The sequence below is a fragment of the Falco biarmicus genome, chromosome 3 (genome assembly GCF_023638135.1).
Source record: "Falco biarmicus isolate bFalBia1 chromosome 3, bFalBia1.pri, whole genome shotgun sequence".
Taxonomy (NCBI): Eukaryota; Metazoa; Chordata; class Aves; order Falconiformes; family Falconidae; genus Falco; species Falco biarmicus.
This window is the reverse complement of record NC_079290.1, coordinates 109,459,070-109,474,909: the sequence shown is the minus strand read 5'-3', so window position 1 is coordinate 109,474,909 and position 15,840 is coordinate 109,459,070. Positions and strand designations below refer to the sequence as shown.

At 50.4% G+C, this 15,840-nt stretch overlaps 2 protein-coding genes across 11 annotated transcripts in view; both read left to right on the top strand.

The window, feature by feature from the left end:
* The first annotated feature begins 40 nt into the window (after window positions 1-40).
* PPCS (phosphopantothenoylcysteine synthetase) lies at window positions 41-3,605 on the top strand. Of its 2 annotated transcripts, none has more exons than XM_056332122.1 (3): window positions 41-565; window positions 1,530-1,633; window positions 2,951-3,605. In XM_056332122.1, the coding sequence occupies exons 1-3, from the start codon at window positions 67-69 to the stop codon at window positions 3,272-3,274; spliced, it is 927 nt and encodes a 308-aa protein (XP_056188097.1). In that variant the 5' UTR covers window positions 41-66; the 3' UTR covers window positions 3,275-3,605. The 2 variants fall into 2 exon arrangements, with proteins under 2 accessions (XP_056188097.1, XP_056188098.1); XM_056332123.1 differs by having other exon boundaries at window positions 146-279.
* Window positions 3,606-5,693: 2,088 nt separating this feature from the next.
* The window catches only part of CCDC30 (coiled-coil domain containing 30), a 37,372-nt gene continuing 27,225 nt past the window's right edge, over window positions 5,694-15,840 (top strand). For 8 of the 9 annotated variants that reach the window (XR_008820786.1, XM_056332114.1, XM_056332119.1 and 5 more), the window contains exons 1-4: window positions 6,054-6,344; window positions 6,733-6,853; window positions 11,873-12,063; window positions 15,604-15,690. Coding sequence is in view for 8 of the 9 variants with exons in the window: in XM_056332114.1 (XP_056188089.1) it covers window positions 6,090-6,344; window positions 6,733-6,853; window positions 11,873-12,063; window positions 15,604-15,690 (654 nt within the window). In the remaining variant the exon portion in view is untranslated. Of the gene's footprint in view, window positions 5,714-6,053; window positions 6,345-6,732; window positions 6,854-11,872; window positions 12,064-15,603; window positions 15,691-15,840 lie in introns of those variants that run through there. The other variant, XM_056332121.1, reaches the window with a different exon arrangement.

The following is a 15,840-nucleotide window of genomic DNA, read 5'->3' as shown; positions in this document are numbered from 1 at the left end:
CAAGGCGACGCTTCCGGCAGGGCGCGGGCCGAGCACTTCCGGCGGAAGGGGCGGGGCGGGGCGGGCATGGCGGCGGCGGCGGCGGCGGGCGCGGAGGAAGCGGCGGCAGCGGCGGCGGAGGGGCGCGTGCGGGCCTGGGCGGCGGGGCAGGCGGCGCGCGGGCGGCGCGTGGCGCTGGTGACGTCGGGCGGCACGCAGGTGCCGCTGGAGGCGCGCGCCGTCCGCTTCCTGGAGAACTTCAGCAGCGGGAGGCGCGGGGCCGCCTCGGCCGAGCGGCTGGTACGGGCCGGTTACGGCGTCTGCTTCCTGCACCGGGCCCGCTCCGCCTTCCCCTGGGCCAGGGCGCTGCCCCCGCCCGGGCCCGCCCTGCTCGACGCCCTCCGCCTCACCCCTGGGCCGCCGCCCGGCGTGGCCGCTGACCCCGCCGCCCTGCCCGCCTTGCTGCCCGCCCTCCGCGATTACCGCCGCGCTACCGAGGCGGGGGCGCTGCTCGCCATCGAGTTCACCGGGCTGGGCGAGTACCTGGCGCTGCTGCGAGCCGCCGCCCGCGCCCTGGCGCCCTTCGGTACGGGCAGGGCCCCGGCGGGAGGGGGCGAGTGGCCCCGGGGCGTGTGTGTGGCCCCGGTGTGAGGGGAGGTGGGGGGGGGTGTCGCCGCTGTGAGGGGACAAGGGGCCTCGGGCGGGGATAGGTGTCCCCGGTGTGAGGAGGAACGGGGGTCCCCGGTGGAGGGGGCTGTGTCCCCCCGACGTGAGGGGACGAGGATCCCCGGGGGCGTCTGTGTCCCGTCCGCGGCGTGAGAGGAGGGGCCCGGGGGTAGGTGGGTGGGTGTCCCCAGTGTGAGGGGACGAGGAGGCCCGGCGGGTCTGTGTGTGTGTTCCCCCCGCAGTGTGAGGGGACAAGGGGGCCCGGGGGGTCTCTGTGTGTGTGTGTGTCCCCTCCCCCAGTGTGAGGGGACGAGGAGGCCCGGGGGGTCTGTGTGTGTGTTCCCCCCTCACACTGTGAGGGGACAAGGGGGCCCGGGGGGTCTCTGTATGTGTGTGTGTTCCCTCCCCCAGTGTGAGGGGATGAGGGGGGCTTGGGGGTCTGTGTGTGTGTGTCCCAGTGTGAGGGGACGAGGGGGCCTGGGGGTGTGTGTGTCGTACCCCACCCCCCACCCCCCCAGTGTGAGGGGATGAGGGGGCCCAAGAGGTGGGTGTCACTGGTGTGAGGGGACAGGGGGGCCCGGGGGTGGTGTCCCTGGGGCGCAGGGGGCCTGTGGGGGCTGCAGCACCCTGCCATGGCAGTCTGCATGAGGCTCAGTGGGTGACAGTGTGTCTGAGGGGACCCTGGTGTGGGGGGTCAGCGCTGCCCTGCTCAGGACAGTGCCAGTAGGCAGTGGGGGGTCTCCCCAGGGGGGGACCTGGGCTCCCCTCCTTGGTGTTGGGGCACACTGGCAGTCCCACTGACTCTGCTCCGTCGCAGGGGTGGGGGGGCCAGGCTGTCGGAAGGCGCCAGTAGCAGTGGGTGACTGTGGTTGTATTTCTCATAGGCTCCAGCGTCATGTTTTACCTGGCTGCTGCCGTGTCGGATTTCTACATCCCGGCCTCGGAGATGCCCGAGCACAAGATCCAGTCCTCCGAGGGGCCCCTGCAGGTGAGGCCTGCCCCCCCCCTCCCCCTGCCTTGCCTGTCCCAGCATCCTGCCAGGGGCGCAGCTGCCAGGGGTCTGACTGTGAATAAGACCTGGGAAAGGTTGTAAAGCGATGGCTCGCTGGCCAAAAAAGCAGGAGTTTGCAGTGGGAATGGGAGGGTGAATTTTGACGGAGACAGAATCCTGTGGAAACGGTGGAATTGCATTGTTTTATTCTTCTCTTGCACCAAGGGGCAAGGATGAGAGGATGAGGCAGGATTGGTCCTGCTCTAGTTTGATTGACATTTATTTTTAGAATGGTATGAAGAGGGTAACGGGCAGACTTAAGCACCAAAAGTGAGTGGTGTAGCATCTTATCTGCAGACAGGAGAACGCAGCCGAGTTCATCGCTGCTTTATCTTTGAGAAACAGCAGTATTACAGTTTGGTTTCTGGTATGGCATGTGCTTATAGCCTGCCTGCGAGATTGCCTTCTATTTTCCTAGCCTTTTGCTTTGGAGCTGCTGTGCTTACAGCACGGAGGTGGGCACATGGCGCGTCACAGGTAGCTGAAGCGCTCTTAGGAACGGCTGCTGGAGTATTTGTGTTGCTTTCTCCCGGCTCGCGCCGATGACAGTCCAAAGCTGTAGCACGTGCCTGGTGCCCAGGTGCCTTTCACCTATGGGAGCAGGTGGATTTCTGAGCTCCGTATATAGCAAATACCAAATTTATTTAACTTAATTAGCTTCTAACAAGTCACTGGGCTTAGTTTTTTGTTGTTAGCGTAGGGAAGATAAGGCAAAACCTGATTCCCAGTGACGGACCCAGAGGTTAGGAAGCTGGAGAACAAGGGCATCTACTTTCCCCCCCTCGCCATGCTTTGGCATATTTATGCATCATGTGCCTTAATGAATTGAGAGAAAGAAGGGTTAAAATTTGGTAGGCTGCCTGGATTTTGGAGAACTGAAAACTTGGACCTCTGCAGATATAATTCTTTTTTTTTTTATGTCTTCCTCTGCTTATGTTTATATTCCCAGAGTGGGTTTTAGCTCTTAAATAACAAAATGTTTATGCAGTTACTGTGGGCCTGCTTCATCACTTAAGAATGCCCTGCTTACTGTTAATACCACACTGATAATTTAATTTAGTTGTGCGCTGCATGCCAGTGAGATTTTAACCTTGTTTGGTGGGATCTAACCAAATACTGCCTTGGAAACATTTCCAGTGTAAATATGACATGAAGCGAAGCTGGAATTTCCTTCCCCCTCTCCCCCCATCTCTTACTAAAACCCATTATAATGTTTTTACTGAAACTTTTCTCTACTGTCTTTCCCAATTGTAGATCACAATGAAGATGGTGCCAAAAATGCTGTCTCCTCTTGTCAAAGAATGGGCCCCAGAGGCATTTGTTATTTCCTTTAAACTGGAGACCGATCCCTTGATCTTAATTGATAAATCACGGCAGGCTCTGGAGAAATACCGTCACCAGGTGGTGGTAGCAAATATCCTGGAGTCGCGGAGAACCTCTGTTATTATTGTAACCAAAGACTCACAGACTCCGTTATCTCTTTCTGATGAGGAAATAGCACAAGGCATGGAAATAGAGGAAAAGATAGTGAGCTATCTTCAGGGCCAACATACTGCATTTATAGAGAAAAAAGTCTGAGGACCAGCTCTGAATGAAACAAGTGAAATTGTGCTAGAGAGGGAGTGGAACTGGAGCAATTCTCTATCCCAGGTAAATAAAACAATCCTCAGTGGAACACTGTGTGAAAGGCTGCCGTCCAAAACAGTGTAACTTTTCTACAACTTGGTAAAGGTTATTGTTGCTTGCTTTGAAAAAAAAATGCACACAGGTGAAAACATTTCAAAAGATGATATTTATTCTAGTGTCTAAAGGAGGAGAGGATATATTGCCTTATTTCTGTCCCGTGGGCTGGGAGAACCAGGAGGTGGAGAAATGGTATATATGTCTGTATATAAAAGATTTTATTGAATCTGCCTCTTCAAAGTTTCTTTTTGATGTGTTGGATGGATGGAACGGTGCTTTGCCGAAAATAAGACATTCTGGTTTTATGATTGGAGTGGAACAACAGAGCTGGCAATCGTCTGGTATTGAAAGTGGATGGTGAAACAAGTGTGGCTAAAGACGAAGGAGAATGAGGTGGTAACAACTTTGGAGAGCGTCCGTTGCTCAGGGAGAGACCCAGTGGACCTACGTGTCAAGAACTTTGCTCAGAAACAGTTCAAGAAATAGGTACTGTGGCAGTGTCCCTAAAGCAGCTGTTCCGCCAAAGTTTTCCTTCCATCTGGAGTGTTGGTAGATGGCTGGGGAGAGTATAAAGGCAAGCAGACATGTGGCACAGAGCACAAGCGCGTGGCTTGAGGACAAGAAGTTGGAAAAAGGGAGTAGGCAGTGGGGGTGGAGGTGAAGGTGGATGGACTAGCGGTGATCAGCCTTGGGAGAACTGTCTCTTGGCTGTTTGGGTGGAGTTAGAGCTGGGACGTTCCTGGTTTTCTCTAAATCCTGCTTCTATATGATTACCAACTTCTAAGCATACATTCCTCATGCTTGCAAGAAGTGCAGCATGCAACGTGTAAATGCGTGCCATGTGCAAATGTGTGCAATGTGTAAAACCTTAACTGCAGCTCTACTGCTGTCTGTTGTGTGCCTGTTTACATGTTTTCCTTGAAATAAATTCACTGGAAGTCTGTAAAGAAAGATGGTGATGCACAAGAATGCTATTCTCGTGCTTGATGCCTCTCCAGGGGTGGGACTGTGCTCGTATTTAAAGCCACTGAGCATTCAGGAAGGCCGCAGTGCTTTTGTAATGCCACTGATCACCTGAAAATCAGGTGTGCTCATAAAACTGGGAAAAAGGAAGGCAGAAGAGCAAGAAAAGAGTGTGAGGTTGGGCTCAGTGGATTAGGAGGGAGCACTGAATGCTAAAGGACTGCCGATGTGCAGGGAAGGTGCTTAGTGATGGGAGAAACGGTCCGGATTAGTCAGGAGCGCAGAGATCCAGCTAGTAACTGAGCTGGGAGAAGGAACTAACAACTTCTACGTGGCCAGGACTGATATTTGCAGAAGGTGGAGAGAGAACCACAGCACAGACTGTCTGTAGATGTGGGAAGCACCTGTTGGAGACATGCAGATAGGGAAGGAGATGATGGAACAGCCTGCATGTGTGTTGTATGCGCTCGTGAGCTCCAAGAGCTGCCTGTCTTCATCTCCCAGTATGTGACTGGTGTGAACGTTGAGCCCTGCTGATGTAGGGGCTTCCGTAGTCTTTGGAGTCTGTGGAGTGAGCTGGAGTTTGTGGAGTGGGCTGGCAAAGACGGGAATATAAAAACTTGTGTAAATGGAACAGGAGTGTTGGGACGAGGGGAGGGAGAAGTGCAATGAAGGCTCTCTTTGGAGTATTCTGGACTTTCTCTGTAAGGTGGCTGTGCAGGAGAGAAATAATTTAAACGTTTCATGGGGAAGACTTGGGCATTGCCTGTCTTGGGCCCTGCAGGTGCCTCAAAGGGCTGCAGCGCTCCTCTCGGGAGCATGGCTCTGGGCTTCCCTGTGTAACATCTGCCCCTCCTTCTTCAGGGTGGGTGTGAAGTCCAGGTTGGAGAGACTTCCAAAGCTCAGTCTAAGCCGCAGCTATCCCGATCCGGTGTCAGTGACGGTCCTGTTCCGTGCCGGAGGTTGAACCGAGACCTTGAGAGCTCCCATCCCAACACCTCCAGTGCTGGCCGAGTCAGGGCACCAGCCCTTTTCCTTCAGGGATGCCGTTGTGGTACCATAAGTGGGAAGTAGCTCCTGCAGGCCCAGCACCATCGGTATGCCGCTTTCCAAGGATCCCAACCACCACTCAGCCGAAGGTCCTCGCTGCACACTGCCGTGTCCCTCATCTCTTCCTTTCTGGACCATCCCCTGGCACAGTGCTTTCACCTGTTCGGGCAGCTCTGCAGGACAAAGCCTCCTTTACTTTCTCCGGCTTGGTTGCTTCTGGGGAAGCCCTCCATCTCCCACAGCTTCCCATGGCGTTTGGAAGGAAATTGGGAAAACCCGTCAGCCCCTTTTTGCTGGCTCTTGGCACTGGCACAGTGTTCGGTAGGGCCTGGGCTTGTGCCGTGGGCCTGAGGCACTGGCCTGAAGGTTGAGGTGTGGGTGGGGGCAGGGAAGCCCTAAATGCCACCGGTTTCGTGGCCTGGGGGGACACGCATTTATCCCTCCTGCTCCTGTCCCGGTGTGGTGTCCCGGAGGGGCGCTGGCTGCCCCGGCCCGGTGTCCACGTGTCCCGGAGAGGCGCTGGCTGCCCCCCCTCCCCTGGTATCGCTGTGTCCCGGGGGGTGATGGCTGCCCCCCCCCGGCGGTGTCCCCGAGGGGGCGCTGGGTGCTCCCGCCGCGCCGCCAGGGGGCGCGTGTGGCAGCGAGGCGGCGCGCGCCGTTGCCATGGCGCCGGCAGCGGGGCCCGGGCCCGCGCCGCATGGAGCCGTCCGCGGCCCCGCGGGGGGACGGGGGGTGCCCGGGGCCGCCGGGCCGCCGCTCCCCGCTTCTCTGGCTGCCCCCGCAGGCCGAGGGCCCGGTGCCGGCAGAGGCCGTGCGGTGCTGGCTGCGGGCCGAGGGCGCCGACCCTGCCGCCCCGGCCGAGGAGCAGCTGGGCCTGGCCTGGCGGCTGCTGTGGCGGGCCGAAGCGCGGCTGGGCGAGCTGGAGCGGCGGCGGGCCCAGGAGATGAGAGACGTAAGGGGTCACCCTTAGCCCTTGGGTCTGTAGCCCCGGGCTTTTGGGGCCTTTCCCCCTCCTTTTGCAGCAGCAGGTTAACGGGTGTTCGCAGCTGCTGGCCACTTTCCTCGATGCCTGGCAGCATGCGGCCCAGCTCCGCACACCGGGGTGCTGGGAGCACCCAGCGAGCCCAGCATCTCCCACCGAGCCAGGCTCAGAGCCCCTGCATTCCTACCACCGCCCCCTCCCACCCCCCTCACCTTTCCATCACTCTTTAACATCCCCAGATGCCATGAAGACATGGTGTCCTGCAAATCCAGGGGGATGGAGAGCTATTTGCGCCAACAACTTGCTGGCGAGGCCTTGCAAACACACTCCGGGATTGTGATGTTTTCTTTATTTCTAGGTGGAAAGCTATGTGGGTCACGTCCGTCACCTGTCGGAGGAACGGGATGCCATCACCACTGAATATGAAAAAGAAAACGAACATCTCAGGCTTGAGCTGACGCGGCTGCAGCTGCAGCAGGGTAATCCTTTCCCTCCGAAACAGAGATGCCTTGACAGGTAGCGGCATCCAGGTCTTTAGCAGAGCTGCTGAAAGCTTTTTTGAAAGCAGAGCGGCGTTTCTCAGTGAGTTCTGTTAGAGCAGCGTGTGTGGTAAGGTTTGGGAGGTTGGCAGAAGCGTTAATGAAATATTACAACTGATTTGTAATTGCCTTGAAGGGTCTTGTCCGCTTTTACTGCATTTGTTCAGTGGATTGGGCGGTTTCTTGCTTCGTGTGGCTCCGTTGTTGCACTAAGCGTCTTCCAGAGGCTGGTTGAAGAACAGAATTGATGGTGCTGTTTGTTTTCCAACTCTAAATTAGGGACTCCTCAGGTAACGGAATGTTGAACTGTGTTCTGGCTGATGCCAGGGAATTTGCCGTTGGCTTTGGTTTAGTCAAAATCCACATTTTTTAAAACAATTCTGAAGGACAGTGGTATGTTTGTGACAGTGATTCAAAATTTGCCATGTGTGGTTATTTTAGTATAGTTTGGGTTTTTTTAAAACAAATTATTTCACTTACATTTCACTTCAAATAATTTGCTTTCCTCTCAAACCCTGAGGTTGCTTCCAGTAAAAGCAAATATATTTTGCTGGGGTTAGTTCTTGATTTTCTTCCTAGTCTTCTGTTGTGTTTTGAGTGCTGCTAATAGCACACTCTTATCATTAACTCCTCCTCTCATGGTGCATATTATCCTGGGTCTAAGGTAAAACTGGGAGTGCTAGCACACCTTTAACAGTTTTTTTTTTGTTATGCACACTTTATTTGGGGCAGCAGATACAGGAGTTTTGGGTGATTGATTGCAGTTTTGAGTCTCTGCTCAGCTGTGACCAGCCTGTGGGCTTCAGGGTTTCATCTGGTGGGGTGACTTTTCAAAGATGGGTGTGCTTAAGCACTGCCTGAAAGTCTGTTTCCTCAGGGCATGTAAAGCCATCATTTAGTGTTGAAAATGCTGACACGCCAGGGTTTAAACTACTCATGAGCCTTCGGGAGCATCACTGTGGCAGAAAACTTTATTACTGGGTCTTGTATCTTCCCCACAAGGTGGCAGACGAATGACAAAAACATCCCGAAAGCTGGTTTTGCATTTATTTCCTGGCAGCGGCTCTGCTTCTTTGGACTTTTTCCATTTTTTTAGGGACTCTTGTGGCTATTGAGCAATGATTAACGCTTAAATGGCAACAGATCCATGTCCGTGGATCTCAGTGTATCCTGTCCATGGTGGGTGGCTGTATGTAATCAAGTTGTTACTAGGCTGCCACCCCCGAGGGGTTTTTGTGGTTCAGCGGTGCTTTGGTGTCGTACAGTGTTTCTGTGCAGCTTTGTGGAGGAGTTTGTTTTGGGATATTACTGTCAGACTTTGGTTTTGAAGACTTGCAGTTGCCATACCGATGGCATTAGCTGCGGTCCTGCGGTATGCATTGATAATTTAGTGATCTGGGCAGCGGGTGAAGCCCTGCCTTCCACCAGGCTGTCCTCTGCAGGGAGGGATGCCACCCCTGATGTGTTCTGGGATGCTTGTAAGATAGTTTTCTTGAGGGACTGACCTTTTGCTTCACAGGTCAGCCTGTTCACACAAAAAAACAAGCAATGCCACTGCCCATCTCTGGCACAGAGTGTATGGCTATGCTTGTACTTCAGCTGCTGCACTTTCTCAAAGACTTCTGTCGGGCCTTTGCCATCTCTGGGTCTTTAACGTGGCTCTGCTGCAGGGTTCAGTGCTGCGTTGCTGTGTCTGTTCCCTGGGCCTCTGCTTTTCATCAGAGTGTGTACACACCAGCGTAGAGATGCCTCCTGTAGGAGCAGGGCAGGCTGAAGGAGGTCTTAAACCACAAGTTGATTGTCCTCTGGGTCTTGCTGCCCCTCATTTTTGCAGGGCAGCTGGCTGTCTTTAGCAGGGCCACGTTGATACTGCAGATCATGCTGGAAACAGGACTGGAGAAGGGTTTTGTGGAAAGGCATACCCCAGTCTGCTGGGATTGCTGAACAAAAATGTGGGCAGGGCAAGAAGAGAGGATGGTGGTAGGGAGCTTTTGGGGGGCTGAGGACGATAACAAGTTCAGATGGGAAAGGGCAGTTAAAGACAGAGGCTGGTTCAAGGCTGTGGTACAAAGGAGGGGCCTGGCCTGCGGATGGTGAGGTGCGGGTGGATGGGATCTGTCCTGATCTGGCTTGTAGTGACAGTTGGGAATCCTGGCTTTGGGGAGCTGAGAGATTGGGAAGGGAAGGGGCAAAGGCTCGGGGAAATGCGGGAGATCACTCGAGTGGGCTCTCAGGATTGAGCGCACACCCTTTTTCAAAAGCAGCCAAATGGATCAGAAGCTCTGCTTGGTCTGAGGATCGCTGGGAGCAATTTGATCTGTTAAAAGCTGTTTCTGATGATAAAAAGTAAGTTTCTGTTTACATGTTTACTTCTTGCCTGGAAAGAGCTCGAAGGGTTACTGCAGAGAGCAGATGCTGCTGGTTTTATGTTGGGCTATTGATCTGAGCTTTACCTCATTTGGTACCTCTGCCCAGAGTGAAATTTTTCCTTTCCTCGAGGCAGTTCGTAATCTGTTTCCAATGATTCTTGTCAAATATGCCTCAGTGTTTTTGGAGGGCAGATCAATAACTCATGGGCTGCATTACATTTGTTTTTCAGAAAGGCTTTTGGTAATGGCAGTAAACCACAATGCTGTTGGGGGCTTGCCCGGGTTTCTTTAAAAAGTGAGACAAAAAGAACAAATAGTCGTGGCCTGAGCTTGGTTATTGTAATGGCTGTACTGCTTAAACGTACCCAGCATGGATGAGAGGATGCAACTTCTGTGGTGGGTGTGAGGATACTGGTGAATTGCTTATTTCTGAGAAACTTCCTGGGGTGAGAACCTTTGCAAATGTAAAACTCGAAGCGAGTGCAGAGGAGGTGCAGGAGATAACTGCAAGCGGGAACACATCAGTGCATTGGTATAACGTTGCTTCTATGAGGTGTTTGCTTTCTCAAGTGGGATGTCTTGGATGTGGTAGAGGGAAGGTGTTTGAGATATTTCTAAGGAATTAGTGGGCTTTTACAAGCAGGTAATCGGTGCTGTGTATGGCAGAATCCCTTCATCCTCACAAATATTTTTTCTTCTTCAGCCTGTGGAAAGTTTCTAGGTCCTGTTACCACAAGCTATACTGCTTAATAATGTTTTGCAGGTTGGCTGTGAGGGAAACATTTGCAAGTGAAACTGTCTGTGCAGGAGCCAGCCCTATGAGTTCAGACATGCTTGTCCTGTTTCTGGCTATAAAGCAGAGCAGCTTTCAGCCTATTTTAGATGGGATGTGGCAAAACCATGGGAGGAAACTGCAAGGCTGGTTGAAGGCAAGGGAGAGGGTTCAGTTTAATATGAGCTGTAGGCTCCTCATAATGCATATGGAGCAAGTGACCAGCTATTTTTAAAGTGCAAAATGCAATACTTTGCTCCATTTCATGCGGGAAGGATGCAAACCAGCCACGTTTGACCTCTTCATTGAACGAGCTGTAATTTATAACCACAGGGGAAGGCGAATGGGAAACCGCAGGGTGTTTTCCATCCATAGGGCTGGACAGAGCTGGCTGCAAAATGCAGAGTGGAAACATGTGATTGATTTGAGCCTTAGGATGTGATTGCACTGGGTCCTCTGTTAAATCCAGTGTATGGAAGTGAGGAACAGACTTGTTCAGAGCTGAGTATGTATCCTGTGTAAGAATATAAGGAATATTTGCACTGCTTAACTTCAGACATCTAACTGTATTCCTAAGCAGTGAAAGAGTGTGAATGTCCCTCCTGCTTCTGTACAATACCCACAGCTCCCCACAGTTCCCATGCTACAGCACTTGGAAACCTTTATAATCTGGTTTGGTCTAGAAATTGGCAGCAGGGATTGTTAGTTTTCTTTTTAATATGAATTATGTAGGGAGGTTTTGAAAAATCCTTCCTGAGCTTAATAAGCTATGGTGTCCAGTGCAGGAGTTGCTGCCCCAACCACGCAGGAGACCAAAGTTTCCTCATTTTCTCCTGGCAGATAAATTTCTAACCATGCAAATGAGGGGCTCTTTTTAACAACTGTTTGTTGCACAAACACAATGGTCCTAGCCATAAACCAACTTCTCTTGCAAATGTCATGTATTTGCCTTGGAGGTCATTGAATCTTGAAGTTCTTCCCAGTGCACAGTCTCCCTAGCTATAATTTTGGGATAAATGGTGAAGAATGGGCAGTTAAATTTAAAAGGATTTTTTTTTTTTTGTTCCTTTAATCCTACAGGAGACCTTCATACAACAGGTCTGTGTTACCAGAGGCAGTCCTTAGCCTGGGCTTATGGCTGGTTTTGGAGGAATGAGGGAGTGATTTCTAAGGTTGTGTTTTAAGAAGTACTCTGAGTCCCTTTGAACCCTCTGAGTTCTGCACAACGAAAAAGTAAAGATATACAAATCTACCTCCCTACCAAACAGCCCTTAGGAAAATAGTAATGTTCTGCTTATATGAGTGCTATGATATTCTGTGTCTCTTTTTCCAAAGAAAATGTTTATGTGGTTGCACATCCATCTGTTTGGTTTCTCTCAATGCCCATTTAATTTGTTGTTTAGTTGCCACCAGGCTGTATTAAGGGTCAAAAGGATTGAGGATAACCAGGTTGGTGAGACTTAGCTGCCGGGTGGAAGAAAATGGTTGTAATAAATCCCACGCTGAAGACAAGGCAGGAGAACTCAGTCTAGATGCAGCAGGTCCTCTCACCTGCTCGGCAGGCAGGGTGGTGGCTGTGAGCAGAAATGTTGGGACAGATCAGAAACATCAGGACGGAGGGAATAGGGCTGAGACAACAGGTAAGAACAGGGGGCAGGAGGCAACAAGGGAGATGGGAGAAGAGACTTTAGGAGCTGTTGGGCTCCGGGAGAAATGGGGGCTGTTGCAGTGGGGAGTGTTTGGAGGAGCTGGGACCTCAGATCTGCAGGAAACCATGCTTTTTTTGCTCTTTTGCTCACAGCAAGCCTTGTCTTGCAGAAGCCCAGCTGAAGGAGATCGAGGAGATGCTGGAACAGGAAGGCTTGTCCGAAATAGCTCACAGTAATGCCAGTGAACAGATTGCTTATTTACTGGTAGAAAGAACAACGCTGCTGGAGAAACTGGAGATCACAGATCAGAAGTTGAATTCACACAGCTACGCAGACAGGCTGCATGTGGCACAGCTTCAGGTACCTCCTGCTTTAGCTGCTCAGGCTGGCTGAAAGTGTGCTGGGGAAAAGGATGTCTTGGAGATTTTTAAAGTAAAAATACTTCGCCTGTCTATGAGGACACTGTGGATTCTTAATACTGATGTTGATTTCTTTGTTAGTTTTCACACTTGCATGTTTACACTTGATCTGCTCCCACATCTTGCACAGGGATAGTGAATAGGATTCATTTTAACAGAGAAAATGTTGAAGAATTTGTGATATAGTTGGTCTGAGGATCTTCATTGCGTAATAATGACTTTCTACTAATCTAGATTTCCTGGTGATCCAGTATTTAATTTCAGATGACTAAGTTCCCATGAAAATCATGAATTTAAAAAAAAAACCCAACACCTTTCCCTATACTTAAAGTGAGGTTAAAACTCTTCCCTTCCAGCTGCTGAGCTTGAGGATGGAAGTTAAGCAAACCTCTGCTTACACACTGAGTTCAGTAAATAAATGTCACCACGACTTGATGATTGGCAGGTTAGAGAGGACCATCCGTGTCCTGATTTTTTGCTTTCCGAGGTGAGGAATTTTGACAAATGGTGGAGGAACAGCAGCTACTCCATGTTAGAGAGACAGCTTGTGGCCGATCGCCTCAGCTGGGGAGATCTCCCTCCCACCAAGGCCTCCAATGTCCACCTGCTACTGAGTATGGCTGTTTCACAGAATGGCAGCCCAGGAGCTGCTGGCTCTTGTAGCTGTTCACAGGAAAGCCCTCTTGGGGCCAGAGGGGACTGGCTGGGTTGGGTGGCCTCCAAGTTAGAGCTTCTTGGCCTTTTTTGAGTAAGCTTGTTGAGGATGGGACACTTGGAAGCCCTGCTGCAAAGCTCAGCTTGGTTTGGGCTGTGTTGCACCATCTGACCAGAAGCCAAATGCAAAATCTCAAAAGGCAACGTCATAAGAGGGCAAATACGTCACGACAGTGCATCACAAATGGTCTCCTTGCCTCCAGTGGTATGTGGTGTCTGAACCAGAGGTGCTATTATTGTGTCCAGTAGTCCTTGATTAATTTTTATCTTCCATGCATTTGGTTGCTTGTTAAACCTGTGCAGTTTTCTTAATATCCTCAACGATTTGTAGCGAGGACTTTCACAGTTCAGCTACTGTCACAGGAAGCTCCTTTGTTTCAATCTACCATCTCCGGGCTTCGTTCAGTGCTCTCCAGCTCTCGTATGAAAAGGCAGCGAACAATTGCCCTTTTATCTGCCTTTTCTGTGCCACTTGAGATTTTAGTGACCTCAAGAGCATCCCTTTCTGGCTGGAGAGCTACTCCTACTAACTACTCTAGGGTTGGGTGTCATTCAGGATGCATCCGTGGTATATCTTAGATGTAACTATCCATCTTAGAATGAAAGAATCTTGTTTGCAGTGAGGCAGAGGAGCTTCCCTGATGCGCTGCCTCCCACTCTTGGATAGAAAACACCTCTCTGCAAATCAAATAATCTACAGTGGATGCCCGTCACTTGATACTTTTTTTTTTTTTTCTGCAAACACACCGTTTTCCCTATGAAGCACTGTGATAGAAACCTCGCTGTAGTTAAAGAGGAAGCAGAGCTGTAACCTTCCAATGAAATGCCAGTTAACCACATCTGCTACTAAGCATTTCCCAGATGTGATTGGATTTGCTCTTCTTCCAGAGCCAAGTAAGGAAAGCAGGGCCAGGGCAAAGGAAGGTCACAGATGTCTGCAAGTCTGGTGTTGAATCCAACCTTCCTGCACAAAACTCGTCCTTCTGAGGATGCAGCTGATGGGAAGGAACCTCTGCCTCACAGGCTGTCGCTAAAGCACTTGGTCAGGAAGGTTAAAGTGCAAGTTTCTCCCATAGATCACTTCAGATGAATTTAACTTGAATTTTTGTCTCCCAGAGGGAATGACTGGCCACCCTGTGTTGGAGCTGAGCTACCAAGCAGGGAAGAAAGGCAGATTGCTGGAGCCAGGGGAGCAAGCAGGCAGGGAGCAAAACTCCAAATAAGGGTTAGGGCTTCTGCCTTCTTCTGCTCTTGTTGTTTTTTATTTCTTCATGCACCCTGTGGCTGAACGCCCTCTCCACCTGGCTGCAGACTTCATGAAGCTCCAGCGTTTGCACTGGCAGCTTCTCCTAGCAGTCTCCTCTCGGGTCCATTCTTTCTCATGATCTAATGAACATGTTTCTGTAACTGGTCTGGACTACTGGGTGAAGACAGAGAGTGTTGCTCCAGCTGGTCTCAGTGAAGGACAGAACCAAGGCAAAATCTTCTATTTGGAAACAATATAGGCTGTCTATGCATGAAGGGCAGTGTGGATTTTACTTGAATTCCTCCTGGTGCATGGTGCCAGGATCCCCTAGTAGGTAGACAGCCCTGTAAATACCTGACTTTTACCCACTTTTCATGCAGCTGTTTAGAGGAATAAGACTTATTAAAGGAAAATATATTTTTGCATGATCTAAACACATTATAAGTATAATGCTCCTTGTTTCTAATCAAACACAACTTCTCTGCAGTCCTTATATTGGATACCTTGTCTGTGTCTTTAAAGCCAGGTGAAAGAAAGCTGTGTTGGACCTCTATTTTTCAGGAAAACATTTTCTCTAAAGCAGACTGTTTATCTTCCCCAGATGATGTCATTGCTATCCATGCTTGTGAACTAGAAACTGTTGATTAAGCACTCCATTGTTTGGGGTAGCATCATACTTGTTTTACACAATCATTAGAGTCACAGCAGTGTTAGAGGTTAATAGGTTAATTGCTCTTGTTACTCTGTTTACTGGAAGATGTAGCCTTTCTTATTCTCAAATGACCTGTTACGTACTTTTTTTTACTCTTAGACTGAAGGTCCAGACACGTTCCTGACTGTTACAGAAATGAATGCAGCTTTTCGCTAGACTGCTCAGGCATAATTGATTTTTTTGATGCATCCCCACTAATGCAAAAAGCCAGGGTACAAACATGTGTCTTTGTGTGGTAGTCACTAATACATATGTGGGGAAATGCTTTCCGAGTGCTGGTGGAAGGCATGGCATGTGCAAACGTGCTCACCTCTCTAGAGCCAAGGTGCAAAATATTAATTGCAACCAACCTCCTGAGCGTTAGCAAATCCTTGATGCTGGTTCAGTTGTGCAGGCTGCAGGGAAGCAGGAATCTGTTAACTCGGCAAGTGGTTCAAAAGAGAGGAACGTGAGGAAGTAACCCAGCATTACTCTGATAAAGTGAGTCAAGCATACTTGGCCCCAACACATTTCTTTGGGCAAAGCTGAGCCCACAGGCTCGAAGAGGAAGATGCCAAGGAGATCACAGGTTGTAAGAGAAAACAGTGAACCCACAGAGTTCCCAGTACTAGCTGAGACAACTTGAGGGGTTTTCACAAGGATTTGGGAAACTGTGCTTTAAACATCCTCTTCAAATATAAGGTGTGATTACAAAACCCCTTCTAATAAAGTTATGTTAAAACTGAAAATCCTACACACTGGTGTTGAGTGATACATGGTAGCATGCTTTCTAGTCATATTAATTTATTAAAATCTCTTTTCTGTGCAAGGATGATTTTGATCACACTCAGCAGACAGAAGATGAACTTCAACAACATCACGAATCCATGCAGCTTACTGGAGAGGCAATGCATAAGGTAACAGTTTTGCACGTTTTCTTGCTGATGAAAAGGCCCATAGTTGAGATTTCAAGCTGTGGGTCTGCTCTTAAGCATGCTGTGAGGGTTTTTTTTAATTGGTTTTAGCTGATGGGATGCAAGTGGGCTCTGAACTTCAGGCTGTGCAAC

Excerpts from the sequence above, each read along its gene's own strand:
- PPCS (XM_056332122.1), top strand. The coding sequence starts at position 67 with ATGGCGGCGGCGGCGGCGGCGGGCGCGGAGGAAGCGGCGGCAGCGGCG. Across the intron at positions 566-1,529 it reads CCGCGCCCTGGCGCCCTTCG|GCTCCAGCGTCATGTTTTAC; the intron begins GTACGGGCAGGG and ends TATTTCTCATAG. Across the intron at positions 1,634-2,950 it reads CCTCCGAGGGGCCCCTGCAG|ATCACAATGAAGATGGTGCC; the intron begins GTGAGGCCTGCC and ends TCCCAATTGTAG.